This window comes from Lepidothrix coronata, unplaced genomic scaffold, assembly GCF_001604755.1.
Source record: "Lepidothrix coronata isolate B3197 unplaced genomic scaffold, Lepidothrix_coronata-1.0 Scaffold200, whole genome shotgun sequence".
NCBI classification, from domain to species: domain Eukaryota; kingdom Metazoa; phylum Chordata; class Aves; order Passeriformes; family Pipridae; genus Lepidothrix; species Lepidothrix coronata.
Window position 1 is genome coordinate 1,178,096 of NW_016690380.1, and position 14,417 is coordinate 1,192,512.

General features: G+C 41.1%; 1 protein-coding gene and 1 long non-coding RNA gene across 4 annotated transcripts in view; both read left to right on the forward strand.

The window, feature by feature from the left end:
• The window catches only part of CDH11 (cadherin 11), an 84,295-nt gene extending 80,817 nt beyond the window's left edge, over positions 1-3,478 (forward strand). For all 3 annotated transcript variants that reach the window (XM_017832287.1, XM_017832289.1, XM_017832288.1), the window contains exon 13: positions 565-3,478. In XM_017832287.1, coding sequence (XP_017687776.1) covers positions 565-1,061 — 497 coding nt within the window. In that variant the 3' untranslated portion in view covers positions 1,062-3,478. The remainder of the gene's footprint in view (positions 1-564) is intronic.
• A 913-nt stretch (positions 3,479-4,391) lies between these two features.
• On the forward strand, positions 4,392-7,677 carry LOC108505864. The gene is made up of 3 exons (XR_001877612.1): positions 4,392-4,735; positions 5,776-5,916; positions 7,475-7,677. It is a non-coding gene; the product is annotated as an uncharacterized LOC108505864 (long non-coding RNA).
• Positions 7,678-14,417: the final 6,740 nt, after the last annotated feature.

Consider the following 14,417-nt stretch of genomic DNA (forward strand, 5'->3'; position numbering starts at 1 on the left):
GGGGGGCCGGGAATCGAACCCGGGTCGCAGCGGTGAGAGTCCTGCACCCTAACCACTAGACCACCAGAGGCCCCTTTTCTTACATATTTTAAAGTTATTTTATAGAAATTTGAAGTGAGAACAACAAAGTGTGTTTGGAGGTGTTGCTTAAGAAAATTCCATTTTAATGGAAATGACTTGTGGAGTTGAGATTGGGCATACAGGAGAAAGTAAAGATTCATGCTTGCTTTCTCGCAGATATTCATGTGATGGGGCTACTCAAAGGCAGTGTCACAGTGTTCCTGCAGCACTAGGGGCCCACAAATGCTTTCCTTGAATTAGTCTTGCAGTAATGAGCAATTAGTAAGAGCAGTGGCACACAGCCCAAACAGGAAGCCTCAGATCAGTATGTTCAGTTCTGTGTACAAACATCTCTGCTGTTACCTAGCAAGGTGTGCTAAAAATGCAGATGTAGGCAACCATCCCTGACGAACAAAAGCCAAGGATTCAGTGAGGGCAACAACCTATTGATAAAGGAGCTGCTGTTTGAGAGTCCTGGCTAACTTCCTGCTTTTTTTTCTCTAGTCATTGTAGTGTTGTTTGTAACACTGAAAAGGCAGAAAAAAGAACCTCTGATCGTTTTTGAAGAAGAAGACGTGCGGGAGAACATTATCACCTACGATGATGAGGGTGGAGGTGAGGAGGACACGGAAGCCTTTGACATTGCCACGCTGCAGAACCCCGATGGCATCAATGGGTTCATCCCTCGCAAGGACATCAAACCCGAGTACCAGTACATGCCCAGGCCGGGCCTCCGGCCGGCTCCCAACAGCGTGGACGTTGATGATTTCATCAACACGAGGATACAGGAGGCTGACAACGACCCCACGGCTCCTCCCTATGACTCCATCCAGATCTATGGCTACGAGGGCAGAGGCTCAGTGGCTGGGTCACTCAGCTCCTTAGAGTCAGCGACCACAGATTCTGATTTGGACTACGACTATCTACAAAACTGGGGACCTCGATTTAAGAAACTTGCAGACTTATATGGCTCCAAAGACACTTTCGATGATGATTCTTAACAATAAAGTTTAAGATTTGGCCTTAAGAACTGTGTCCGCTGTTCTGAAGAATCCAGAAGAAATGTTAGCAGGTATTTTTTTAAAAATCAAGAAAATCTCATTTAAACATTTAAGTTTGACAGAGAGGATTCCTTTGATAGAAAAGGACATAAAAGTGGTAAATACTGTGAAGTACCTTTTCCTACAAAAGGCAAATCTAGAAGTTGGCTGCCAGCTTCACTGAAGGAAAAAACCCACTTTAGAAATACAAAATATTTAAATGAAGGAAAATGCTAAAAGTGAACCTACAAACAAAGGAATTCTTTTATGTATTATGAACACCTAAATCTTTTACATCAAAGAAGCTTCCACGGTTAGAAAAGATAACAGTTCTGAGCTGTAATTTCGCCTTAAACTACGGACACTCTATATGGTAGTGCATTTTTAAACTTGAAATATATAATATTCAGCCAGCTTAAACCCATATGATGTATGTACAGTACAATGTACAATTATTATGTCTCTTGAACATCAAACTTGTTACTGCTGATTCTTGTAAATCTTTTTGCTTATACTTTCATCTTGAACTAATACGTGCCAGATATAAAAACTCTGTCTTGTTGCAGTGGGAGGAGCCCTATTTCTATGTCATTTTTAATGTATCTATTTGTACAATTTTAAAATTCTTATTTTAGTATACATACAAATATCAGTATTCTGACATGTAAGAAATGTTACGGCATCACACATATTTTATGAACATTGTACTGTTGCTTTAATATGTGCTTCAATATAAGAAGCAGACTTTGAAATAAACTGATTCTTTTTTAATTCTTGTTCTGGTTATTAAGCATATAAGGAAAAACATAGTGTTTCTAATGTCCCATTTATAGTTCTGACTAATTTACTACAATTGTGACCTTTTAATAGCCTTATTTATTATGTGTTTGTAGTTGGTTTGTTGCCTTGTTAAGTGATTATTTAAAAATCAAGTACATTTTACAAATGTTTTTAGATTAAAAAAATGTAATGTCTGGTGAACATTTTGTACCCTCTCTATCTCCAGCTTGTGGCTGCTCCCAGAACACAGTAAGAATAGTCATAGAAGACTACTGTGTTTTCTGGATTAAATTAAATGTAATACTTTTCAATATTCCCCATGTAATATGCCTTTATCTTATATCTTAGGAATTCCAGAGGTCTCAGAAGTGACTTTGTAGGTGGACAGGAGTGCTCTGTACTTACAGTGTACTCCAGGTCTGTGAGCTCCCCTATCTGTGCTAAGCTTCTGCGGGTTCTAGAGACTTAAACCTGACCCACTTTAGCTGTAAGTTCCCTAAAGACTGTTCTACCTGACAATTACCTTACCCAAGTAGTAATTAAGATTCCAGCGCTTACTTTTTATTCTTTTGTGTTTTTTTTTTCTTTTTTTTTTTTTTTTATCAGTAGCATCTGCGGATAGGAACACATTTACCTTGTGACCACAGAAGTGCAGAAACACAGAGAGCTTTGGGAATTGGGCTTTGTAATGAATGTTTTTAATCGAAAAAGTGATCTATAACTTTTTTTTTATTAGTTCAGAAGGAGCAAGGGATTGGAATATGCTCTGTGCATCAACCTTTTCTGCATCTCTGTACTGCTGTGCTTTTGCTGAATTTAATACAGTTGGCTGTTTAGGGTCAGAGATCAGCAGCTGCAATATGGGAAGAGGCAATAAATAGAACTAATATACATTTTCCTACTCTTCATATTACACACCCTGTCCTTCATTTGCAGTCAGGTACCAAACTGCTTGGTCTGAGAGGAAATCTGATTTGTTGGTGTATCACTTTTCTGAAGACCCCCATTTATGTAGTTAGATTAATATTTAACTCCTTAAAATTATGACTGGTGTTTCAGCTCTATATCCATAACATATTCTCTTGACCCATTATATCCCCATGTTTTATAAGGCAGGGTTTGCTAAATCAGCAGATTTGCTCTACAATGTTTATTGTAATATTTCACTTTTTTATAGCTGTATGCATTCTATATAATTCTATAGTTTATTATTAACTTGGTTCAAATTTCTTTGGTTGTTGTTTTTTCTCTGTTTATAATCCAAAGAATATTTTGCTAGATTTGCACATTTCTCCATTATAAATTTAAATAAACATTAAAAAAAAGAAATTAGTATCAATTTACAAATTAATAAATTGAAATAAACTAAAAAATAAGTAATTTGTAGGACTCCATCCTCATTGATGCTATCTGGGTTTATTTCACTTTTGAGCAAGTTTTAGAATTAATAACTGCATTTTTTACATTTTTATGTTTAATTTTTAAGAAGGACATTGTCAACTACATTTTTTTAAATAGTTTTAAATGCTTTGAGTTTTAGTCTCTACTGTTTGTAGCACTCTCGTAGATGCTTGGAAATAAATTTTCATTCCCTGCTGGTTTTGTCCTTTTTCATTTGATTATTTTTCCCCCTTCCCAGTGAACATGCAATTACATAGTGTTTTATTAAATTAGTCTTGCTAATCTCAGCCAACACCACCTCTGAAATGCTGGGAATTACCCTCATTGAGTATCATCTGCAGCACCTCAAACCCACCGCGTGTTTTGGCACAAGAACAGGACGTTTATTTGTGTTAAACTTCACCCCAGCGGTCGGGGAGTTTCGGGTTTATAATCTGAGAGCATAAACCCAGCCCAGCAGTCCCAGGTTGGTCCCGACACACGAGTTTGTCACAGCGTTCCCGGGATCTGAGCCACCTGGGAAGGACTTTGATCACACGAGTTGCTTTAGCGCAGTCTCTCTGTCTTCCCGACTGAGCTCAGGGAAGGACTGAGCCTCACACCCATGGAAGGAACTAGAAGACTAATTACAACTTGAAGAAAACCCTAATTAAAGGAGGATCACCACGGCTGAGCCAGGTAAGGCAAGGGACAGTAGCAAGTGCAGGTGGTGTTTTGGCCATTTTTCCGTCTTAAAAGTGCTGCCTGAGGCATCATTTAGGGGGACACAACAAAATCCCTCCAAATAGGGTAAATGGAATGTTAACAGGAGTGATTTTTTTGTGAGCTGAGTGCATGTGTGAGCAAAAATCCTCAGCTCCCTGCCTGTCTGGGTATCACCAGGACTGGCACCCGAGCGGGGCTGAGGAGCTGCTGCCTCTCGAGTACCCGCAGTGTGTTTGAGCACCAGCCCTCATTTGAGCACTAGCCCTCACTGGCAAGAATCGATTAGGAATGCAAATGCAGGGCCGGTTGCTAAGGGAACTCTCCAACTTACACTGATAGGGAAGGGGAGGGTTTGTTTGGGAATTCTTACATTGGCCTCTGTCCTGTTCTTGCCATGATGTCAAGCAGTCCTCGATACCATGTCAACGGGTACAAGCCTGCAAGCTCACCACCAACATTGGTGTGATCTTGTGTGAGCTCCTGCCACAGAGGCTGCTACACCAGAGCTGAGGAAAGCTTCTAAAGAGCTTGCATGTTTTCTTGGCTCCATATTGTTGACTGACTGACAAGACAAAATGCTAAATTTTAGCATGTTGCATCTGATAAACTCACAGAGAAAGTGAAGGATAGGAATTTAAATAAGGCTCACAAAGAGGCAGCCTTAGCTTTCTGGAACCCAAACACCTGCAATTCTTTTATGTCTTCCCCATCCAGCAGCATTCTCGGAATGACATGTTTTTATTGAAAGGGTCAGTAAACAAAAATCTATGTAGGCCCTGTGTAGGTTTCCCCTTTGGTCACTGATCTAAATGCTGAGCTACTGTAAAGTTGAACAATTGGCACCAGAGTCACACTCTATATTTAAAAATAAAATTAAAGCAAAAAGAGAGAGAAGGAAAAGGAATGGCTTGGGAAAGGGAATGAGTGAACTTGCCAAAGTGAATTAGCTGCAGGTCTCTGGACCTCTGCTATTGTTTTCATTCATTTGGGCTGAGACTGGGTCTCAACCAGTTTGACCCAGTTCCACGCCCAGCATGTTCGTGCACAAAGTTTTCATTATTTAGTATCACTGACCTCTGCATTTGATAATTTCAAATTTGCATCTTTCCAATCTAACTGAGCTGGGCTCACTACAATTACCCAAGTCACACGAACAATTTTAGCCAACTCCAATTCATGGATTCATAGTCATTTGAAAAATTGTTTCTGCACAAAGTCCTGGGCCTTGCCTGCTCACCAACTTGAGCTCTGTGGTTTTTCACTCCCTCCCTTAATTAACTGCAACCCCCACTTCCAAAATTAGGTCCCCAGAATCGGCACAGCAGAGGAGGGGAAGAAGCTGCACCGTCACTCCAGGCAGAGCTTTGCCGTGTATGACACAGTGACTTCATGTGTGTGTACCCCCAGTGGACTTTGCTGAGGTCCCAGACCTCCAGACTCCTGGAGGTGGAGGGTTTTACCTGACAGGGGCAACTGCTTCTCCACGTGGGGGTTCCTGCAGAGTACATGGAGTGTTTCGTGTTTCGCCGTGGAAAGAAAACACAGAACACGAAGGGGGAGAGATTTGCACGGACTGTGTGTGGCACTCAGACTTCTTTCCGGGTCAGAGAAAGGTCCTTCTCAAGAGTCTTTCAGACTTTCGGGTGAAGCCAATTTGTGTTCTATAAATAATTAAATATTAACCCAGGCAGTGAATTGAACCTGCGATTTTCAAAGTCCTTGTGAGTTCTCTAACTGCCAAACTCAAAACCTAATAGATTTTTTTCTTTTCTTTTTCATGTTTGTTTAGTCCATTTGCAGTAGCTCATAACTGCATCAAGAACACCAAGAGCTGAAACACCATCCATGGCTGAGGGGGAAATCTGCTTTGGAGGGACAAATTTATAAGTGGTGATGGGGATAATTGTCTACTACCCCATCCTGCCAGGAGGTGAGAAGGAATAGACACATCTCTTGTCCACATTTCTTTTTCCTTTTATGTTGGTAAAATCAGGACTAATACCTAATTACTCAGCTATCTAAGTCTAGGAGAAGATTTTGAGTCCTCTTGTCTGGAGCTGTTTGTCAGACTCTTGATTACAGGAATGCTTTTTTAAAATAAATCAAAACTAAAGCTTAAAAGTTTGAACTTCAGCAGCTTTAAAAACTAGAAAGAGAAAAAAACCCTTACTCTGTAGTTTTTTTAAAGCTATCCCTTAGCTAACTCAAAGACATGTCTTGCATTTTTGGTGGTTAGTGAAAGAGGCTTAGACTTTGTGACTGCTTTGGACTGAGGTTACTGATTGCTTTCCCTTTTTTTTTTTATTTCAAACAAGCGAAAAACATGTTTATTTTAATTGAACAAATCCATATGCTGCTCCTCAGGCCTTTTGCAAGTGGAGGTTTTGTTTTGCTGTTGTCTTCTTTTCCAACCTAAATCATTCCATGAGTCTGTGACTCACTGCGCTGACTGCCAAGGCAAATTTCCTCCAGCTCCATCCCCAGCAGGGCTTGCAGACACCCCACTCCTGTCCCTTGTTAACTACAAGCACTTCTGTATTGTTCTTTCTGATACGTGGAGGCTGAAGGGGGCTGGGGGTGGATTTTTTGGTTGTTCTTTGTGATATTTGGAGGGTTTAAGGGGACACAAGGTGGAATTTTCTGTTGGTGTTTGGAAGCTACAATGTTTTCACTTCCACAACTACAAAACTGGCTTTCCCTGCCCACGTGCTGTGCTCAGTGCCCTCTCCCTGGGTGGTGAGGAGCAATTTTTCAGGGAGTGATAAACTTCCTCATGCTTGGCAGGGCATCTCTAGAAAACCCCATTGTTCTCCTGCTGCCAACACTGCCCTTCCTCCCAGGAGCCTTTTCTCCCTGCTGCAGCCCCAGCTCATATTTTCCTTCTTCTTATTAGAGCACTGAAGAAAGTCATCATTAATCAAATGCAAGCACATTTAGCAAAGTTCAATGTGTATGAAAAATTTATGTCAACCTTTAGGCTCTATGACAGTCCCAAGGCTTCACTTAATAAGTTCTATAATGACTTACTGTTAATGGCCAATTCACATTATCTCTTTGAGGTCTATTGGGCCTTTCAGTAACATTTTCTATTATTGATTATGGAGCTGCTGCACATTACCGAGACATTGAAGCAAGACTGTTGTTTACATTCTTTGCTTTCTAAAATGGAAAGTTGGATGTGGTAAACTATAAAAACTCACAGAACAAGATTTTCTCTCATGTTCTGTGGCTCCAGCATAGTACAATAGTGAATGAAAGAGCAGCTGTTTGTGGGGGCTGACAGAAGCTCCTGGAAATGAGTAGAAATTTGACATACCTTGTCCATTGATTTAGCAGAAATCTACACTTCAAAAGCTGTCATCACCCAGCCATCTATCACCCTCCTAACAGCCTCAGAGAAGGTCAGACAGAATGGCTGACTGCCCTGAGTTCTGCAGGTTTGTTCTCTAATGAATCGTATTTAATCTCAGACATTTAATTTCTTTCAGAATTTTATCTCGGGAAAAAAGATTCGGGAAGGTTTCTGACAACACCATGAACTGCCCATTTCTGCAGCTTCATGCAAAGCTCCAGCAAACGCTTTTCACTAAACACAATCTCTCAAGATTGTTCAGTTCTCATAATTGTATTGTTTTCTAAAGCCTAGATCCTGTGTACACTATTCAGCACAATGTTTACTACTGTGAATAAATGGTAGCACTCATAATAGTGAGTCTAATGAAGTAACACTGCTGGAATCCAAGTGCTCCCACACTCCTGGAAGCTGCTACGTCGCACTGTGTTTAAACACCGTTCAATGAAGGAACAGGAACACTCTGTGCGCCTACACACCCTGCCACTGCACTGCAGACTGCTCTGAAGTGCATGGGGTCAGGTATGATTCCTCTCATGGAGAAAAGTTCCCCCAATAACACCTCAGTGCCTCACTTAGATTTGCTAAAAAGATGTATTTTCTTGTCATGGTCACTCAAAAAGAACAGACTGTTCCATTCATGTAAGTAACAATGTGCAACTGTAGTAAGGATGAAAAAAAATAGAAAAATAAATAAAGACATAGGAGTTGCTTTGCAATATTTTTAAAAAGAAAGACGAAAACAGCATAAATTCATTGTATTAAGAGACACTGAATCACCAGCAACATCATAGAATCATAGAATGACTTGGGTTGGAAGGGACATTTAAAGATCATCCAGTTCCACGCTCTGCCATGAGCAGGGACACCTTCCACTAGACCAGATTGCTCAGAGCTCCATCCAACCTACCTTGAACACTTCCAGCACGTAGATCAAAAAAGAGAATTTGCTTTTCTGTCTTGCTACCCCCTTCTCCCTGTGCCATCCCGCCTGCAAGACTGAAGTTGCTCCAAATGCAGAGCAGCAAGTTCAGCAGAAACCCTACAGAACACACAGCCAGGGCAGCACTGAGAATGTGCACATGGGCTTTGTGCTGTGCCTGGGGATCCATTATAAAACCCCCTAATACTGGCATGGCTTTTGCATCACCACCTTCACCTTCCTGATGCTGCATCAGCATCTTGGTGGTGGAGAAGTGGACGAGCACATTCAGAGATCTGTTGGCTGCTTTTCAAATGAGATCATGGGATACACAAGCTATTTATCGCCAAACTCTTTAAAGAATTAAAAGCTGTGCATAACCCTGAATATTCCGAGGAGACTATTGCTGGTTAAGTGCTCTCAGCCATAGTAAATAATCAGAAACTTTAGCAAAAAAGCTCTGCTATTGACTCTGCTTCAAAATAAAAAGGGCATCTGTACTTGACTGCAATAAAAAACTAGTGCAAAGTGTCTGCATGACAATAACGGAGACCACAGTTTTAATGAGAGTTGGGGAAAAAGAAAGACTAGAATTTCTGACTGTTTATTTGCCCTTGGTGGATTATGAGATGAAATGAAAGTCCCTGCTTTTTTTAGCACTGAGGTCAATATGGGGTCGTGCTAATAAAAGAGCACTAGACTCCCTCTGCACCTATAAAGTTGAGAACCCAAACTAACCCTTCCAGTGCAGTGCAGGAAGCCATATGCCAGTGATGCATTGCAGACACAGCCCCTTCCACACGTACCAGAGGTGAGCCAAGGTTCAGGAACACGCAGATGCTCTGTTTGGTTGGAGCTGTGGAGGTCACTGTAATAACCCGGCTTGATGAGCCCAGGCTGGGACCTTTCCTGTAAGCCACAGACTTTATCTTCTTTGCTCTCAGTTTGTTTTGGCTGCAAAATTTATGAGATATTCCTGGGACCCACAAACTGGAACAGTCACTGGTGGCTGAGGGATTGAGGGTCCCTGCCTGGCGGACGGGACCCCCAGGCTGCACTGGGAGCAGCGTCGGTGCCAACTGCAGAGCTTCGCCTGCCAGGAGAACAATGTGCTGTGACCACACCACCGAAACCCACCACCCCTCTGGCCAGAAAACGTTTTTCATTTTGGGGAGTTGGGAAATGGTGGGACAGAAGCATTTCTAGGAAGGGTGCCTCTGTATAAAGTCCAGGAAGTAGGGGAAGGGGAGGAACTCACCTTCAACCATCCTGGTCTCCCTGAGCTGACTACTACTTGTCTTGAAAACTGTTTCAGGGAAGAGTAGGAGGAGAAAAGATTCAGGCAAATTGCTTTTTGTCTGATTGGTACAATGTCCTTTAGGGAGAGAAATAGAAGCCTACAAGACAAAAAAGATAATCTGTGTGTGTGAGGGTGTAAGAGGGACTCAGCCCTCTGCTCACCTTAGCCACCACTCTGATTGCATTGCCATGGTGGAGACCAACACCAAAGCACATCCAGGACAGGCAGGTCAATATGGGGAGAAGGCTTTTTCCATGGTAGAAGAAAGGGCTGCTCTGTGTCCTGGCAGGTGGGAACAGCTCCATTCACAGGCCCTGCAGGTCTGTGGAGGGTGCAACATTTGAAAGCATCTAGACCCCTACTGACTTCAAATATAATCTTGCAGCTCTAAAACCCCTTTCTTCCATGAGCCCATTCATCTTTAAGAAGAGTGACAGATTCCTAGAAAACTTCATCTGTTCTCTGATGGGTTCTTTTCCAACCCTGTTGTGCTCCGGGGCTCCCCTGCAGGTTCAGTACCTCGGTGCTGTCTGAGCAGTGAGTCTGTCACGTCAGAGCATTGCCATAAAACATGATATATCCTCCAAATCGTGGAAGCTTCCCTGCTCACAGTGGAATGACCGGGAAGCAGAGTGTTCACTAGGTAAAAGACTCTTGCTCTTAATGGGCCAAATTCAGAGTTATTTGTCTGGCAAAGAGTTTCCCCTCTCTCAGAAATTCAGGTTGAATTCCCCTTACCATTTAAACTCAGAAGACTGAAATGTTTGCAGGCTTCATTAGCCCTGATTTCTGACACGAGAGCTCCTCCTCTCCTTGAGGTTCTCCAAGCAGAATTCAGTGTGCTCTTTTTACTCTACCCATGCTACCCCCAGCAAAGGTTACAGGCTTGATTTGTCTCTGGGGTTTTTGTTGTTGTTCTCCCTGAAAGACGATATTTTCTTTCTTGATCTTTTTTAGATTCCATTTAAAACACATTCTGTTTGTCACCCTGAGTACTCCATTAATATCCTTGCCACAAGCATCCACAACTCAGTGTATTACTCTCCATTAGGAAAATTTATGTTATGGGTTTAATTTGTTTCAGTTAAAGATCAGTGTTGTCACAGAGGAGCATAATATCACTCTCACCAGTTTAATGAATAAATAAGGTAAATACTAAATCATTGCTCACTTCTGCAGGTCCTTCTGGTTCACTTGAGAAGCTGTAAGGAGTATGGAGATTGCCCATGAAGGTAAAGTTCCTAAAGTTTAGGGCACGTATTCCCCAGAAATATGGTCAGATGAATCACTGGAGTTACTCTAGGGAGAAAGGTGGCCATATGCAAATTTAATGCAGAATGGTCTCATTCTGCCAAGGAAAAGAGAAAGAAAACCACAGAGGGTTTTAGGGGCTGCCAGTGCATATTATTCAACTTTCATTAACTCTGCTAAGAACAAGCCAGAGAATTGAATTTGGAGTCTTGCTGCAAAGCTAAACTGCAGTCCATCTGTTTTCCATCCCCAACAATGGATAGGCCAAAATTTATGCAAAAAAAATTTTTACTCTAGTATTTGAAGGTTGAAATAGCAGTTACCTCAAAATTTGGTGCTACTTCTCTCTTTCAGAGACATATTTTGGAGGAGCTTTTCGTATTCAGGCTTCTCATGGCTGTGTTTGAACACCACTTGAAATGATTCAAGAGTTTTTCTTGACAAACGGTTGCTGTGATCCAGGGCCCATATGGCTTGTTTTGGAGTGTGTAAAGGTCATTGCTTCTGTTAATACAACTAGTACAAATACTTCCCTGCCATCTGACGATGTTCCTCCTTATTCAGATTGGCAGCCATTTCCCCCCCACAATCTGGAATTTCCTTTCAACGTGGGCTGTTGAAGTGGAGATGTAACAGTTTTAAAATCAAAGGTTGAATGCTTCTGTTGAGTTATACTTGGAACCGACCATGTTCTGTACAGCGAGAACATCCCATATGGAAAGGACATATGTGTTGGATACAATAATACATAAATAGTGGATACAATTTTATATAACCCTTATATTCTTATAGCTGTTACATATAATCCTGTAATGAGACAGGTGAAATAGATGACTTCAGATGACTGATATTTAAGTCCATGTGTTGAAAGCTTACACAATAAAGAGGGAGTTTTAAAGACAGATTTAGTTGTACATAATTTTTCAAACATTTGCATTGACATAAGACTCTTGAAAACCCTGTTGAACTGTCTTTAAACAATAAAACTGGAGACAGCACTGGAGCTTCACGTTGAAGATCCACCCTGGATGGACACTCACATAAACATTCATAAATTGTCCAAGATAATCAATTTAGACTAATTTTTTTCCTGGTTTAGTTAGAAAAAAAATGTATCAAGTTTTTGGAGGAATGCAGTAAGTGAGAAATTGTTCAAGCTAAGATTAAAAGAATCCTGACAATTGCTTTTGTTGTGAAATTTCAGCATTGCCAAGATGTGGAGCTCGGCTGTGGGAACTGGCAGGAGGAAAAGTAACCACGTCATCACTGACCTCTCCCTAAGAAAACCCATGCAAATGCAGATGTCGAAGACTTGAGGAGGAGGAGGGGAATAAATCTCTGTTTGCAGATGGGCAGTGAAGACCTGTTATTGGCAGCTAAATTCTCTAAAGAGTCTGGGTAGAAAATCTTCCCATCCTGTCCTTGTCCTCCCCCATCAGCACCCCCCCCACCCCCCAGGAGCTTGAACACTGAGCTGCCTGGAGAGATGATTAAAACAGGATGTGGGAGGGGTCCACATAATGACATTTTTGTTGATTTTAAAGGAGATTAAATAATTTTTTCTATTCTTAACAAGCTTTAGTCATTTTATGAACCTGCATTACTCAGCTTCAGGAGTCAGGGAACAGCAACGATGCATTTCATGCTCGCAAATGACTTAGTTGCAATATTTTTTCCTCATAACCACTGTATTACTTTACAGAATTTTCCAGAAATTAGGAAAATACTTGTTTTCCCTCTGTTGACTGAAACACTGGAACTAGTTTTGCTGGACTAATTTTTCAAACCTTCTTCTTCTGACTTTTCATCTCTGTTTTTTCTTTTTCTGTCAGTAAATATAGAGCATTGACATTGCTTTGTGAGAAACTTTTGGGGAGGAGGTCTGGGGAAATATTTTATTCTCTTAACATATGTTCCCTGGAAATTAATCACTTATCAAATGAAGAACCTAATGGTTTGTGGTCATGCAGTTATTAAGGCACATTAAGTACTGAAATGGAGCTGCCTTTTTCTAGCAGTACTCTGATAGCCAACAAGCCTTTGAAAAGAAATGCACATGCTTATTCTATGCTTTTTCATATATCTGATTAAAAATTAGCTGTGTTTTAACTGAGCTGTGTGCCAATGGTATATAAAAGAAGCATTCAAAAGACTTCAAAGCTCTGCTGGTGTCTCATGCAGGCTTCAAAAGAACCCTAAATCTTGTGTCTTTTTTTACCAAAGCATTTCCCAACATTCTCCTTGTAAAAGTATCTGTGCTCCGTGAACCTTTTTGAAGGTTTTCATTTTCTTGTGAAACTAAACAATTTTTTGTTTGCTTATTTGTTTGGTTTCTATGTAAATAATTGAAAATACAGTGAAATAAACTGTGTGGAAAAAAATCCTGCAGGGAATTTCAATGGGCAGAGCCAGGATGTTAAAGAGTAGATTAACCAAGAATGGGAATATTTTTATCAGCACGACTGCAAACTGAACTCTACTCAGGAATGTGGGTGCTGCTTCTCACTCAACAAGTGATTCCTTTTTTCCCAACAATTTTCTCCCAATTCCATTTCCTAACAAAGTTCCCAACAATTTTGCAGCTTTACAGCCCTAAGAAATCAAAAACCTGACTTCTCCAAGTTGACTTACCTACAAAGCTTTCATTTATTTTTATAACAACTGTATTATAACCGTTATTGGTATGGTCAGGCCTTTACACTAATTTAGTGGGGATTTTCACATCCTCCAAAAATTCAAGAGCAAATTTCCATACGTTCCCTCTCCAAACCATTGGGAATGTTATGGGGGGAGCCACAGAGAGCCTTCTTTCACCCTCCTCCACACTGTCAGTGTACCATCTCTGGTGCTCATCCAGCTTTCTTCTGCATCACTGAACTGGCAGAAATATTTATTTATTTATAAATTGAGTTCAATTCTGGTTGCTCTAATGAGCTGAAATGATAAAGCAGTAGGAAAACGAGCTAAATAACGAAATTTCCTGGCAGCCACCCAAAGTGGATGCACGTTTTACTCACTGTGAAAACGTTTTACTCACTGTGAAAACGATCCTTCATTCTCACCACATCTCCTGATCCCTGCAGGGAGCTTCCACCACTCACTGATGCTAAACAGCCCTGCAGCCCTTTGAGCACGGCATGGCTGGATCTCCAAGTCATCCTGGGCATTATCTCTCATGTCTTTCCCTTTAAAAATCTTCAGAGATACTGTGAAGCTTGTCCCACAAGTCATTTCCAAATAAAAATGTGCTCCTACTTTTTTTTTTTTTAAGTACATTGACTCACACTGACATGTGCAGGTACCTTCAGACTTCCCACAGATTACTGGTTCTTTTGGCAGCCTTCACTTAAATGCTATTAAATTCCTTGTGTTTTTATAGGACATACTAACGGTATTGATACACCTTAAACATTGCTCCTATAGCAACTGCTGAATTTTGGAGGGCTTCGAAGAACCAGAAATTTAAACAGCAACACTGAGAATTAATGTATTATTTGAATTAGTGTGGGGCCTCTGGTGGTCTAGTGGTCAGGGTGCAGCACTTTCACCGCTGCGACCCGGGTTCGATTCCCAGCCCCCCGGGCAGATGGAGCTCGTTAGCCCTGT